General features: G+C 46.5%; 1 protein-coding gene across 2 annotated transcripts in view; it reads left to right on the forward strand.

The window, feature by feature from the left end:
- Positions 1–3,640: 3,640 nt before the first annotated feature.
- Positions 3,641–14,799, forward strand: part of DELE1 (DAP3 binding cell death enhancer 1) — a 103,860-nt gene continuing 92,701 nt past the window's right edge. Inside the window, exon 1 of one of the 2 annotated variants that reach the window (XM_078653526.1) lies at positions 3,641–3,810. In XM_078653526.1, coding sequence (XP_078509652.1) covers positions 3,780–3,810 — 31 coding nt within the window. In that variant the 5' untranslated portion in view covers positions 3,641–3,779. The remainder of the gene's footprint in view (positions 3,811–14,799) is intronic. The other variant, XM_078653527.1, reaches the window with a different exon arrangement.

Here is a 14,799-nt window from a genome sequence, read left to right on the forward strand (position 1 = left end):
GGGCAAGATTTTACGGGCTGAGCGAAGAAGCCCGAAGCACATCCCTGCTGTTTTCTTGGCCTGAGTTTTAAAAGAGAGATCCTGCTCCAGCCAGACTCCCAAGCTCTTGATCTCCTGCTTGGGGCTGGGGCGCTCCCCCAGGCAGCTGGGCCAGACGGACAAGGGGAGAGAGGGAGTCTTATGCCCTAACAGCATAATCTCCGTCTTAGCACCATTAAGCTTAAGCGACGATTCACTCATCCAGGTATGTACATTAGTCAGGCATAGGCGCAGCACGTCTGGATTCTTCTCCAGTTGGGATAAAGCAACCACCAGCTGGGTGTCATCAGCATAGCTTATAATTTTTATCCCAAAAGGGGCCACCACATCCTCCAGGGGGGCCATATAGACGTTAAATAAAGTAGGGCTCAACGAAGAGCCCTGTGGCACACCACACTGGAGGGGGATAGATGGAGACTTCTCGCTGCCTTCCCAGACCTGATAAGTACGGCCATGCAGAAACGACCTGAGCCATTGCAACGCAACTCCTGTGACCCCCACATTGGACAGCCGTTGGATCAGCACTTGGTGGTTTACAGTGTCAAAGGCAGCACTGAGGTCCAGGAGGATCACTGCCACTGACCCTCCTGAATCCAGAATGCTCCTTGCTTCCTCCACGACTGCCAAGAGGGCGGTGTCTGTGCCCTGCCCTGGCCGGAAGCCAGTTTGAGAATCCCTCAGCAAGCCGTTGAATTCCAGAAAGACGGATAGTTGTCGATTAACCAGTCTTTCAGCGATCTTACCCAAGCCCGGCAACAGAGAGATAGGCCTGAAGTTGGCCAAATCTGACAAATCTAAATTGGGTTTCTTCAGAAGCGCCTTTACGACCGCTCTTTTCCAGCTTGGCGGCACCACACCCTGAGTGAGTGATGTATTAATCAAATTCGCTATAGGAGCTGCAACAACAGATGTAGCTTGTTTCAAAAATCTCATTGGGGCTGGGTCCTCTGGTGAACCACTCTTCATGGATCCCAGCTCCTTTGCAACTTCAGCTATAGAGATTGGACAGAAGGTATCCAAGCGGAGGCCTTCTCCTGCTATCTGATTTCCTATCTGTACAACCTGTGCGACCTGTGGCAGGGCAGCTATGATGTTCTCAATTTTTAGATGAAAAAATTCTGCTAGCTCTCTACACTTCACAGCAGGATTATCCTGTGATGGTGGAGGCTCCGGAATTTTGAGGAGTTCCTTTACCACTGCAAAGGTCTCTCTCGAGGAATTAGAGGCACTTTTTATCCTTTCTTCAAAGAATTGCGTCTTAGCACTGCGAAGAGCGTTTTTATATGATCTTATTGCAGTGCGATAATCATCCCGGCTTGCCACCTCCCAATTTTTCCTCCAGGTTCTCTCCAGTCTCTTGCATCCTTTCCTAAGGGTGCGTAAGTCCGGTGAATACCAAGGGGCGGAACCCATCCTTTTACCCCTCTTTGCTACTCTTTTTTTGGGGAGAATAGCATCCAGGGAGTTGGTTATCCACAACTCAAAGTCTGTATCGGCTGTAGCCGGATCAGCTGCTACCGGGGGGCATGAGCTCTCAAGTCTCGCAGTCCAATTATCAACTGATAGCCTGGACCAGGCCGTCTCCAGAGTGCATACTCTCGGAGCGGGGGCCACTCTCGGGTCAACCTGCAGGCTAACCTGGACCAGAAAGTGGTCGGTCCAAGGCAGCGGACAAGCGGGCAGAGCTGTGAGATATGAAATATTCGTGAAAATAGGATCAAGAAGGTGACCCTTGGAGTGGGAAGGTCCCAGGTTTTTTAGGATAAGATTATAGGCTTTCAGATCGCTCAGCAGATCCGCCGCCACAGAATCAGTTTGGTCATTAAAATGGAGATATAAATCTCCTAACAACATAAAATTAGTTGTCGCGGAAGCCAACTGCGTAACTGTTTCCATCAAAGAGCCAATAAAACTCCCTAACACTCCTGGTGGGCGATAGATCAGGATGCCTGACACAGTCACCGTAGGGGACACCTGGATAGAGAACTGGCAACTCTCACAATCCAATACGTCGCTGTTCTGCGCCTTACACACCAATGTGTCTCTATATATAATGGCAATACCGCCACCCCGCCCCTTAGGTCTATCGAGATGGTATATCAAAAAACCAGGGGGAAGGGCTTGCACCATGTCTACGCCTGAGCTGGCAACAATCCAGGTCTCCGTCAAGAACAGGATGTCCAGTTTGTGATCTTGTATCAGGAAATTAATTTCCAGAGCATGACACGGAAGAGATCTGCAATTAAGCAGCGCCATTGAGAGGGAGCTTTTTCCCTTAGATGGTTGCATAGTAAGGCATGTCCTACAGGCGGTGTAGGGTGATGAACCCTTATAGGTGTGCTTACATGAAGGCTTTTTAGGAGCTTTTTAGGAACTAAGTTATCCATCCGCAAGTATCTGGGAACAGGAGATAATGTCCCCGAGCAGGCCAACAGTCACGGTTAACCCTGCTTCACTCTTAACGTTTGTCAGATGGTAAGGCGGCCCTCATGGGACAGTACGTGCTGGCCCTGTTCAAGGCGGGAGTGCAGAGTAGTGAGTGCAGAGTGCAGAGTGACTAGGGAGTGCAGAGTGACTGCAGAGTGCTAGGGAGTGCAGAGTGACTAGAGAGTGCAGAGTGACTAGGGAGTGCAGAGTGACTAGGAACTGCTAGAGAGTGCAGAGTGACTGCAGAGTGTTAGGGAGTGCAGAGTGACCAGGGAGTGCAGAGTGCTAGGGAGTGCAGAGTGACTAGGGAGTGCTAGGGAGTGCAGAGTGACTAGGGAGTGCTATGGAGTACTAAGGACTGCAGAGTGACTGCAGAGATTAAACTAATGACAATGTAAATGACAATGCCATTTTTTATCTGTTTTCAAAACCAACACATAAATACAAGTTTTGTCATTTACAATGCCAATAGCTCTAACTTTTCCAAAGGCAAAACCATTGCATTGTAAATGCTTGTTTTTTTAACGATGTGCTTCTAAGCACCTGACGTAGAAGGCTATTTCAGCACAAGACTGATGTGAAAAAACACGATTCTGTGTATATAATGTGTATTTTTATTTTAAGCTCTTGTGTTCTCTTATAGATAATTTGCATTATGGTCTTTACCTTGAATTAATAATTTCACTGTTGTGGCAACAATCGTTAAATGTTTTTGGGAAAATCTTTTTTAAATGCTAAGAGGTCTATGTTTTCGGACCCTTTCATAAAAAGAACATTAAAAAATACCTGGCAGTGCATCAGCGTGAATGCCCTTCTGTGATTGTTTTAAAAATTATTTCACTAAATCATTCCAGGACAACAGGCCCTGGCAAAGCCAACAGCTCAGCAGCAAAGCGAGACGCGGAGACGAAGGTAAAACATGACGTCGTGCTCCCTACTCAGCCATTGTCGTTCTCACACCTACGATCGGGATCGCAAAGGTTAGAAATATCTTTAATTCCAATGCATCCCTTCACACGGAGTGTTTTGTTTCACCCCGGAATAATTCGTACAATAAATATTTACAAATCTGCATCCAATGCGGTCATATACTTAGCGCGATCTTTCGGCAAGTCCTCTTTTTGTGTCTACAACTCGGATGTCGGCCAGTCTCTAACTCTAACCGCGCTGCTCACTCTTTCCGCTTTCGTAACCCTCTCTAGCCGCCCCTTTCTCTCTATGGCTGTGCGGCTTACGCAATGAGCGCTGTTTCTTTTACGTCCCGAATGATAGTCTCGTGACCAGCGCTGAAGGGGCGCTGGTCCCAGCACAGAATGTGGAGACTCCCGAACCTTGTAGGAAGAGGTAATCCCCGCTGTACCGCCAGACACTTTCTATTACTACTTTCTTTGGAATCGGGGCAGTTTTGCCACATGATCTTGGGGCAGCCATATGCATGCAAAATGGCATGTTTTGCAACCTGACCTTCACGCAGTTGGCACCTGTCCTGAGTAGATCTACTGGCATGTATTCCTCCTCCCCCTTGTACAAAGACCGGGCCGTGAAACTAGCACACATGCGGTCTCTTTTTAATGCCCGCACTTAAGTTTGAGCCACCTTGCCCCCAAAACACTGTCTATTATGTGTTCCACCCCGCCCCTTAGACATTGGTTTGTGTTGTGTGACACTTTCTCCTGCAGCGCAAAATAAACAGGAACTGCGTTAAGTCTACCCTGGCGACTGTGTGACATATGTCCTCAATACAACTGCGTGTCCAACTTTTATTTTTGATTACTCCTTATAAAGAACTGACGTGCGCCATCCCTCAGGAATGCCGATTTAGCTTGTGTGATATATCTGTAATTCAACAGATGTCATTTAAAAAACCCGCATGTGTTCTATTTGTGCCTTATTCATCATTTGGCTGTACTTCACTTATTGTTAATTCAGATGGTGGTGCATTTGGAGGATGTGTTTTTAATTGGATGTGAGTTTTCTAGTGCAGTAAGTTGTTTTCTGATACGCAGTGACAGTCACGTTGTATGATCGTAACAAAATATTGTGCCTCAATTAAACCCAAAATGTGTTGGATTATTGGAAGGAGGGAACATACGATGGCTGCAAAGTCTTAATTTTTTTGTTGTTAAACTTAAAGAATAAAATGCTACTTTTATAATGGGGAAAATAAAATACCCGCATGATTGTGGTGTTTTGTATTTTCTCATACTCCAAATTAACAGTCCCTTAACACCAAACATCATATGACCTAGTTCCCGTTCAGAGTTTGACCCAGAACCACAAGGGCCAAGTTTGTATAACATCAATATGCTACATCTCCCCCTTAAATAAAAATTGGTGAACATCACGAAAATCACAGTTCTTCAATTATTCGGCAAGGTGCTTGCACTTGTTGGACTAGGTGACCGGGGTCCACCCTGATCGGACAGCGGTGACATGGTCTCCGGTGCTTGAGCCGGTCCTGCTGGCAGAGCTGCCTCAAGCATGGTTTCAGGGCTCGACAAGTGCTGCTGTAGGTGTCCAAAATGTGACATTCTCAGAGTGATGGATTGTCCAGGACGATGTGCTATCATATGTCCCTTGCACAGCACTAACTGTATAGGATTAGCAGCCAAAAGAGTGTCAGTTTTTGTTTCTGCTTAACCAGCACCCAATCTCCTTTGTTAGACTGTCTTCTGGGCATGACGATGCTGATCGGTATGTTTTCATTTTCCGAATTGCGTCGATGTCTCGAACTTGGTCAGTATTCACTGATCGATCCAAGGTCAATTGAGGTAGTTTTGTTCTGATGGCTCGCCCAAATTGTAAGGTGGCTGGACTCTCACCATTTGAGGAATGAGGAGTTGATCGATAGACCCTAAGGGCCCGTCACATGGCTTGGTTAAGATCAATTCCATCCATGGATTCTTGTTGAATGACTATTTTGAGGGTGCCCATAAATCGTTCAACTACACCACTGGCTTGGGGCCAAAGAGGTGTTCGCCTTTGGTATCCGACGTTCAACTTTTTGAACACTTTGCTGTATTTGAGGATTTCTGGAATGTTCCACGTTGCAAAGATGTCCTCAAGTCCTTCTATGACCTTGTCATGGGTTGACAAAGATAGGTCCTCCACCAAAGAAAAACTCAAATATTTCTCAAGGCCCAAATAAGTCAACCTCCACTCTCTGCCAGGCATGAGCAGGAAGGTCAGATGTTTGTGTCACCTTCAGAGACAAGCAATTGCAAATGTGGCATGTTTTTAGCTCTTTCTCAACTCGCTCATCTAGTTGAGGGAACCACATTTGATCTCGTAGGGCTCTTTTGGTGCCTGTGATACAGTATCCTTCATGGGCCAGCTCGACCCACTGTCATAGGTTTCCAGGTATAATGATTCTCAAGCCTTTAAAAGGGATACCTTCTTAAGTGAAAGCTAACTCGTCCTGCAATTTTTTGAACGTTTGGAATTCAGCATCATCAGCAAGAGGCTGGGTACTTCTCCATGATTGCGCAGCAATTAGTTCTTTAATGATGATCATGTCTTTATCAGCATTTGTGGCAGCAATGATATGTTCAACTGATAGAGCCGCTGGTGTGCTGGATCTCACAGTAAAATTAAGGTATGCTTCAGCTGTTCCAGATGTCTAACTAGAGATAATGTAGCGGCACTCGTGAAAAGTATTTTGGTGGGTTTGATCCTTCCCTGGTTTGTGCACAATCTTGTAGTTGTACTCTTGCAGTCTTAACCCCCACCTCTTGATGCAAGGGGGCATCTTAGCTTTTGGGTTCCCAAAAATTGTGAGTAACGCCTGGTGATCTGTGATGACAGTGAATAGTGTTTCATAGAGGAATATATGAAAATGTTTGCAGGCCCACACCACAGCCAGACACTCCTCCGGCTGAGAGTATGGACGTTCTGTCTCAGACAAACTCCGACTGGCATAGGCCACAATGTGTTTCTGAGCATTCAGACGGCTTCTGCTGAGCAAGGATTACCCCTAGCCCTACCAGGCTTGCATCAACTGTTAATTCAGTATGTAATTTGGGGTCAAAGTAGGCCACTTTAGTTGCATTTTCAACTGCATGTTTAATGTTGTGGAAACTCCTGTTGCATTCTGAAGACCATTGAAACAGTACATTTTTCTTTGTCAAGTCCCTTAATGGGCAAAGTTGCGCTGTAGCAAAGTTGCAAATGTATCTTGACCAGTAGCTGACCATGTCTAGAAAAGATAATAGCATGGTAACATCTTGGGGGTGGGAGGCCAAGTGGGTGATAGTATTTGCACCATATCTGGGCCTGGATTAATTCCCCCATTAGAGAATATGTGCCCAAAAAACCTAAGTTTGATTTTGTGAAACTCACACTTTCCTGCATTCAGAGTGAAACCTGCATCAGCAAGTAACTGGCACACTTGGCTAAGGGTTTTGTTGTGTTCTCTCTGTGTTTTCCCAAAAACTAGTATGACATTACGGTAATTGAAAGCATGTGTAACATGTTAGATTACTCGGCAAATAACATAATGAAATATTTCAGCAGCCATGATACTCCAAAACTCGGTCTCTTATATCTGAACAAACCACAATGAGTCGAAAAAGTAGGAATGTACTTACAGTTCTCCACCAATTCAAGTTGATTGTATCCTTTATTCAGGTTGAGACAGGAAAACAATTTGGCTCCATTCAGTTTCATGATCATGACCGCTATGTGTAGACCAGGGTGTCTCTCCTTCTCAATGGCTTTGTTTGCCCGTCACATATGGGCACTGCTTCACTACTGTCCTTCTTTGGTACTACCACTATGGGAGAAACCCATAGCTTTGGGCCTGTGGAACATTCAATGATGTAATGCTTTAAAAGCACTTACAACTCTTTCTCTACTGCTTCTCGTAAATGGAAAGCAACTCTACGATGTCACTGAGCAAAAAGGTGAATGGCTTGATTGATGTAAAGCTGCCCTTTTATTTTCTTGAGTTTCCCAAGCCATGAAGCAACATTGGGAATCGTCTCGTGATCTTAGACTGAGCACAAGAGGTTATAGTTGAGGGATATTAATCCCAGGTCAGCAGCGGTGGCAAAACTGAGCAAGCAAGCCTTCAGCGAAGTCCCTTTGTAGAATATGAATGGTGGCTTTCATCCATTTTTTTTGTGCCTTATTGTCGCTGTGAATGACCTTTTGCTTTGCAGTGGCTCAGAAGCAGCCCAGGTGCATACCTTTGTGCCCAATGGACGAGCCACGGGGTATAAGTTGTTACATTTTTCCACAGACATTATATTAATTGGCGCACCACTGTCTATGATAAAAGTTATTGGGTGATTGTTCACTTTTAACGTGATTCTTGGACAATGTCCAGCTGAAGTTTGCCTTTGTTTAGTGAGTTTTCTTTGAATTGTGATTTTCGTTATAAGCTGCCAACCCCACATGTGCATGCCGTCCTTTGGTAGACCTCATCAGCGCACACCCATCTTCCTCGCTGGTACTCAATAATGACATTGAAGAGCCTTTGTACAATGAACTTGATGACAACCGATTTTAAATGGTTTCTATTTATCGTAGCTGATGTTGCTTTTTTGTTTGGTGAGTGTGGTGCGAGTGCTCTGGAACGTTCTCGCGTCCATCTTTTCTTTCCATCGTCACATACTTATTTGTTTTTTAGCTCGGCACACAATTATTCTTTTTCCCACAACCTTTGCCGTCCTGCCCAATGGGTGGACATTCACCTTCACGGGAAAACGAAAATCCACTTTGGAAGCATAACTTTGATTTCTTTGAAAGCGTTGACTTGCGTGCATCTGGCTTTTGCTTGTGCTTGCTTTTCACAACCAAGGCTGATTTATTGTGGGCTGTTCCTGCTTCTATGTCAGCAGCTTGTCGGATCTGCTCGTTCTTCTGTGCTTAGAGCATCAGCATTTTCTCAAAGCTGTAGGTTTCTCTCAATATGCGCCTTCTAAACAAATCTGAAAAGCAGCCACCAGTGACTCTGAGCCGCATGACTTCCTTGGTGAAATCACATAACTTGCAATGTTTAATGTGTGTCAAGTCTTTCAACAATTTGTCCATTGTTTCACCAACCTGTTGTTGTGCTTGGTTGAAGATATACCTTTCATAGCTGAGAACGCGCAGCATACAAGGTTGAGCTGCAGCGTTATTTTAAATTGCTCTATTTTAAAATTGCATTGTAAACGTGGGGCATCATTTCAGATCTGCATTTTTACCTTTAATTTTCTTCCGCTCTACCTACCTGACTGTCCTTCACTTTCCGCGCTCCGGTCTACCGCGGCATTTTGCCTATTGTTGTGGAGGGCGGTCACTCGATTCAGCACCTTCACCCGCCTGGTGACACATTTCCGGGGGTGGAACTGCTCACTTTGCCAGCATTTAGGCATGAGCAGACCTCGGACGCACCAAAGGCGAGCCTGTCTGCGCCGGTCCGCGACTGGACGTCGCCAGACGCCAGTTATGCTGCCGGTTTCGGGGGAAAAATGCTTTAATGCTTTCCAATTCCCGGGAGAAACTTATATCCATCAAGCCAGCTAGTAACACCTGCTGTCCTCGCCTATGCAGTCTTCCCGTGGGTCCATTCTGCTGTAGGAGTTGTGGCTTCAACTCATGGACGTCCACGTCATCTCCTCCCACCTATCCATCTGACCATGGCCTTGACATTAAACTGCTTAGTCTCAACTGCCGGTCATTAGTAAAACACTATCTAGATGTGTATGACCTGCTGCGTGACGAATCCCCGATGTTCTTTTCCTGACAGAGACATGGTTGTCTACTGACACGGTGGCAGAACCAGGGTTGGTACGGCCCCCGGGCTATAACATCATCACCCTCAACCGGGAGACTAGAGGCGGCGGTGTGGTAGTTGTGTTTAAATCATGCTATACCTGCACATTTGTCAAGGAAACTGTAATGGGCTGTGAATGCGGTTGGTTTGGGATCTCCTTTAATTCCAACTATACCATGTCTGGCTTACTGGTGTATGACCCCCAGTCCCTTTGAAGGAATGTTGGGCTGCACTGGTTGACACAGTAGGCTCGCTGGTTGTGAGATATGCCAACTTTTCCATCATTGGTGACTTAAATCGGCATCTTGACAGTCCTCACGACCCAGAAGCAGCTAACTTCTTAGCTGACCTAGCGGCCTGCCCGCTACACCAACTGGTACATGATCCCACCTATTCTGCTGGATATCTACTTGACCCAGTCTTTTCCAACCTCCTACGCCTCGCTGTCTCAAACCCTATCCCTATATGTTGGTCTGATCATTATCTGATCCCTATGTCACTGTCCAGGGTCGTGCCCTCTCGAAAATCATCCCAGAAGGTCTTGCTCCGTCGCCCTTGGCACAAACTAAACTTTGATCGCCTTAGTTCCATCTTTTCTTCGAGCGTGCCCAGCTGGCCGGAAGATCCAGATGCCGCCATTGAAGCACTATTAGACTGGCTACGACATCCTTTGGATGATATGATCCCTGCCAAACAATCCAGATGTTTGAGCACTAAAACTATTCCATGGTACAACACCAACCGTACCAATATGCGTAAAGCATGTAAACGGATGGAGAGGGCTTGGAGGTGAGACTTTGATCCCTTACTGAAGAGCTGCTACCAGTCAGCCATTAAGAACTATCATATGGCTGTCCAGAAAGCAAGACAGCACATTTTACTGAGGACATCAAAAACAGTCACACTGCTTCTAAAAGGATTTTTTCTATTCTTAAAAACTTAAAAAATGCTGGGGCACCTGTGACGTCCGCCATCAAGTCTGACAAACATTGTGAGGACCTCGCTGCCTTCTTTATTATTAAGGTGGATAACATCTATAAAACCTTCCCTCAGGTCACCACGGGCCCCGACCCTGGGGTTGCACCCCATGCTGCTCATCCACTGTCCACCTTCTCGCCAATCTCTGAGGATGTGCTATGTGTACTTTGCGACAAAGTTAAATCTGGCTCCCCGGCTGACCCTATGAAGCCTGACCAGCTGATAAGACTGCTCCCTGTACTACTAATACCTCTGAGCCAGGTCGTCAACATGTCTCTGTCAATGGCCAAGGTTCCCAGGTTTTAGAAGCAGGCCAGGGTAATGCCACTATTAAAGAAGCCCACCCTCGATCCAGCTAAACCGGAGAGCTTTCGCCCTATTTCCCTGGGCCTCTAAGATCTCCGAAGCCTATGTCAACTCCATCTTGTCAGGATACTTGGAGGACAATAACATACTGGACTCCTTCCAGTGCGGGTTTCGCCCGGGTCTGAGCACATAGTCTGCCCTCATAGCTGCGATTGAACATCTAAGAGCAGCACTGGATGAGGGACGCACTTAGGCACTAATTCTATTAGATCTTAGTGCCGCATTTGATACGGTCTCTCACCAGATTTTGATACAGAGGTTGAAGGAGGCTGGCATAATGGGCCTCGCCTGGGATTGGTTGATCTCCTTTCTTTCAGAGAGGTCGTTTCAGGTGTCGGCCCCCCTTTCACCTCCAGATTCCATCCTATCAAACAAGGAGTGCCGCAGGGCTTTGCGTTAAGTCCAACGATCTTCAACCTGTATGTTCAGCCCCTAGCTGAGGTAGCCAAGAGGAGATGGTTGATTATAGTGTCCTATGCCGATGAGACACAATTAGTTTTCGCCCTCTCTGATGACTGTTTGAACGACGCTGCAAAATTCTGGAGCGGTCTCGTGGACGTCGCAGGGTGGATGGGGGGCCAACTGTCTCCGGCTCAATGGCAGCAAGTCTGAGGTCTTGCTGGTCGGGAAAGACCGGGAGATGTGGAGTGAACAGTGGTGGCCCACCACTTTGGGCACAGCACCCACCCCCAAACAGGTGGTGAAGAACCTTGGGGTCTGGGTGGACTCGACATGTTTTGGCATCCTGTGTGGGCTTAAACCCCCTGCTGTTTTTTTTTTTACCCTTCCATCCGATTGATTATTGTCCAGGCGTCCGTGCTGTCTAGATTGGACTATGCCAGCTCGCCTTACTTGGGGGCCAACTAGACGGAGATTGTGAGATTACAGAGAGTCCAAAACGTGGCCGCCAGAACTCTTCGAGGCCTGCCTCGCCACTGCTCCACTTCCACCGCTATCCGTCGGCTTCACTGGCTGCCAGTGGCAAAACGAGTGGAGTTTAAGTCTCTCTGGTTTGCGTTCAGAATCCTTAACTCCCTGGCTTGCCTGCTCTCTGCTTACGCCCCCGCTCGTCACCTTCACTCAGCAGGTCAACACCTTGCAGCTTTTCCCCGGGTTAGGAGGGCTTGCGCCAGTGGACGCTCTTTTCTCACTCTGGCAGCTAAGCTGTGGAACGCTCTTCCTGTTCACATCCGGAGCTTACATAACTACCTGTCATTCCAGAAAGCACTGAAAACTCATCTTTTCCCATCTGCCTAGGTTCAGTAGTCCATGCCTTCTTGTCTGTCTCTGTGGCTCTGCGGCCCTCTGACCTCTTTTTGCCCGCTTTGATGGACTCTTTGCTGTCAGTGGCCTTTATTGCTTTTATCGCCAGGAAGCCCCTTTGCTGGGGCAGCTGTTGCGCTCTACAAATCAGCCTAACCTAACCCTTATGCTTGAACTTGGGTCACCACGCGCGATCTGAGGTTGTAGAATGCTTCACTTGTCTTTAACGGTGAATAAATTCTCTGTTCCTGTACCTGGTTGTCGCTGCCGTTAGCTTTCTGCTTCATTTGAGTAATTGCTCTGTATTCGAGGCGTAGCAATGTTTCCGTTGACTGCTTCGCTGGTGGTTTTGGCAGACGTTTTGAATGTGCTACTCTGCAGGGCTTTCACTTTCTTCTTTAGCCGTGTATGGGCTGGAGGAGGGCTTTGACTCCACATGTACTAGTTGCAGACTGCTTTGCACCGATTCGAGGCACACACAAGCAGTTTGCTGTACTGTTGCAAACTCTTTGGGAAAGCATCCTTGTTTTCTTTGGGGTACGTATTCCCTACTTGTTGCTAGATGTAACGTCTTCTCCAGCCCTGGAGCATGTAAGTGAAACACGCCACATGGGAGCTGCAGATAAATACGTCTTTATTCCTCAGCATACACTCGTACACTGTGCATTATCTCTTACTCCACAATAACAACACCCTAACACCTCCCTGCATATGATGTAGTTCCTGTTCAGAGTTCACCCCCGAACCACGAGGGTCCTAGTCCATAAAAAAAATCACTATGCTACTGTTTTTAATATTTTTATCATTGATGAAAGGCATGTATTATTTACAGTGTGTTAAACTGCTCTGCACGTTTGGCAGAGTTGTGATTCAGCCGCTCCATTCACAACAGATCATTGGGCCCGATTCACAGAACTAACTTAAGACAAAATCCTAAACTTACTACCATTTACGTATTCACAGAAGGCACTTACTCATTTTGGTATTCACAGAAGACACTTACTCATTTCGGTATTCACAGAAGTTAGGACTCCTAACTTTAGGACTCCTAAATGCATTCTGTGAATACCGTAAGTCTTAAAATTAGGATTTTTCTCAATTTAATAGTAGTAAAGTTAGGACTCCTAACTTTAGTACTCCTAAATGCCTTCTGTGAATACCGAAAGTCTTAAAATTAGGATTTTTCTCAATTTAGGAGTGCTAACTTTACTACTATTAAATTGAGAAAAATCCTAATTTTAAGACTTACGGTATTCACAGAATGCATTTAGGAGTCCTAAAGTTAGGAGTCCTAACTTCTGTGAATGCCGAAATGAGTAAGTGTCTTCTGTGAATACCAAAATGAGTAAGTGCCTTCTGTGAATACGAAAATGGTAGTAAGTTTAGGATTTTGTCTTAAGTTAGTTCTGTGAATTGGGCCCATTATGTGTAACCTGTGTTTTTTAATATCATTGAAAAAAGGGTTGTAATATTGACTTTGTGTTAAACTTTTTGGCAGAGTTGTGATTCAACCTTTACAAACGTATACCTTAAACAATGTATTCCTTTATAGATTCAATCCTTAATTTCACACGGACTGGCCTTGAATCCCAGTAGGCGTTCCTTAACCCACATTTCCGGCGCTCTGCTCCTCCAGACTAATTCACGCGAGATGCGTTTTACATGACAGATTCCATAACCATCTACGAAAGACTCGCGTTCATTGCCAGGCAACAGATTCCCTGGCAGTAGCGTGCATGTTAGACGCCATGTCAGCGCAACCCTATATATACACAAGTCCTCCCCACTCGAGAACTCCTGACTGAATGCAGCGGCAAGTCAAGACTACGGCTCATCTGCCCCACACCTCTTTCCGATTAGATCTTTGCCACACTAAGGTGAGCTCAGGCATACCGCACGGATGCCACCACGCCGAACCACTTCGTCAGGTTACCGCTCCATTTTGCCCAACTAGGATCACCGATGCGCCCCAGTCCCCCTAGAATGCATTGCACAATTCGCTGCTTTTAAAATACACAATTGTTGAATATCCATCACGTTAAGCACCATGTCCCCTTGCCGCACTCACCGAGCGCACACTGCACTGCACATTTTAATAAACTTCACTTCGACACACGTTTTAATTTACCATCCGACAATCACCACGCCGATAGGCACTTCGCCCCCATGCCGCGCTCACCACCTCGGCCGCTTGTCACCATTTAGGCCGGTCTACCATGTCCCATTCCGGACACAATGGTTCCATAGATTAATTGGCCAGGAACTATATGGGTATGGGCCCGCAATCATGGTCTCGCATCACAGGTACACCCCGGTGCCCTGGGCAGCTACATTCGGAAATGATGACGTGCTTCATACGTTCATAACTAGAAGCATGACTACCACCCCTGCGCCAGTTGCTGCACAACACGAGGCCGCACCACCCCGTTGAATTCCGAGGCGATTTCGTGCATGACACGTCCATAACAAGAAGCATGACTATCAACCCTGCGCCCGTTGCTGCACAACACGAGGCCGCACCACCACGTTGAATCGCGGTCTCGTCCCCAGTTCACCGCCACTTAAAACCTCACATGTTTTAGCGATAGCTTCACAACAATTGTAAATATTTCTCCAGTTACCTTTAAATATACACAGTCACTCACTGTAATTACTATCATAGCGGCACACGTAAGCTGCATGCTAGCAGTAGATTCCATGGTCCAATTTTGAACAACCTTTCCCCCCGTTTTTAGAGCAATCTCTGCTTGGGCCCGCATTTTGAACTTTCCGCAAGTGTCTCCTGACCCCGGCCTAGACATTGTCCGCCTCCTCTAGAGTGAGTACTGCCGCCCTATCACTTTCTTTGCATCTTTTGAGCACGCCAGCAACCGCAGCTCATTGACACGCGGCTTTCTTTATGATTTTAGGATGTCACGGCCCTTTCCCGACATTGTCCTGATGAAGACCCTGCATGACCAACGACT

The sequence above is a fragment of the Lissotriton helveticus genome, chromosome 7 (genome assembly GCF_964261635.1).
Source record: "Lissotriton helveticus chromosome 7, aLisHel1.1, whole genome shotgun sequence".
NCBI classification, from domain to species: domain Eukaryota; kingdom Metazoa; phylum Chordata; class Amphibia; order Caudata; family Salamandridae; genus Lissotriton; species Lissotriton helveticus.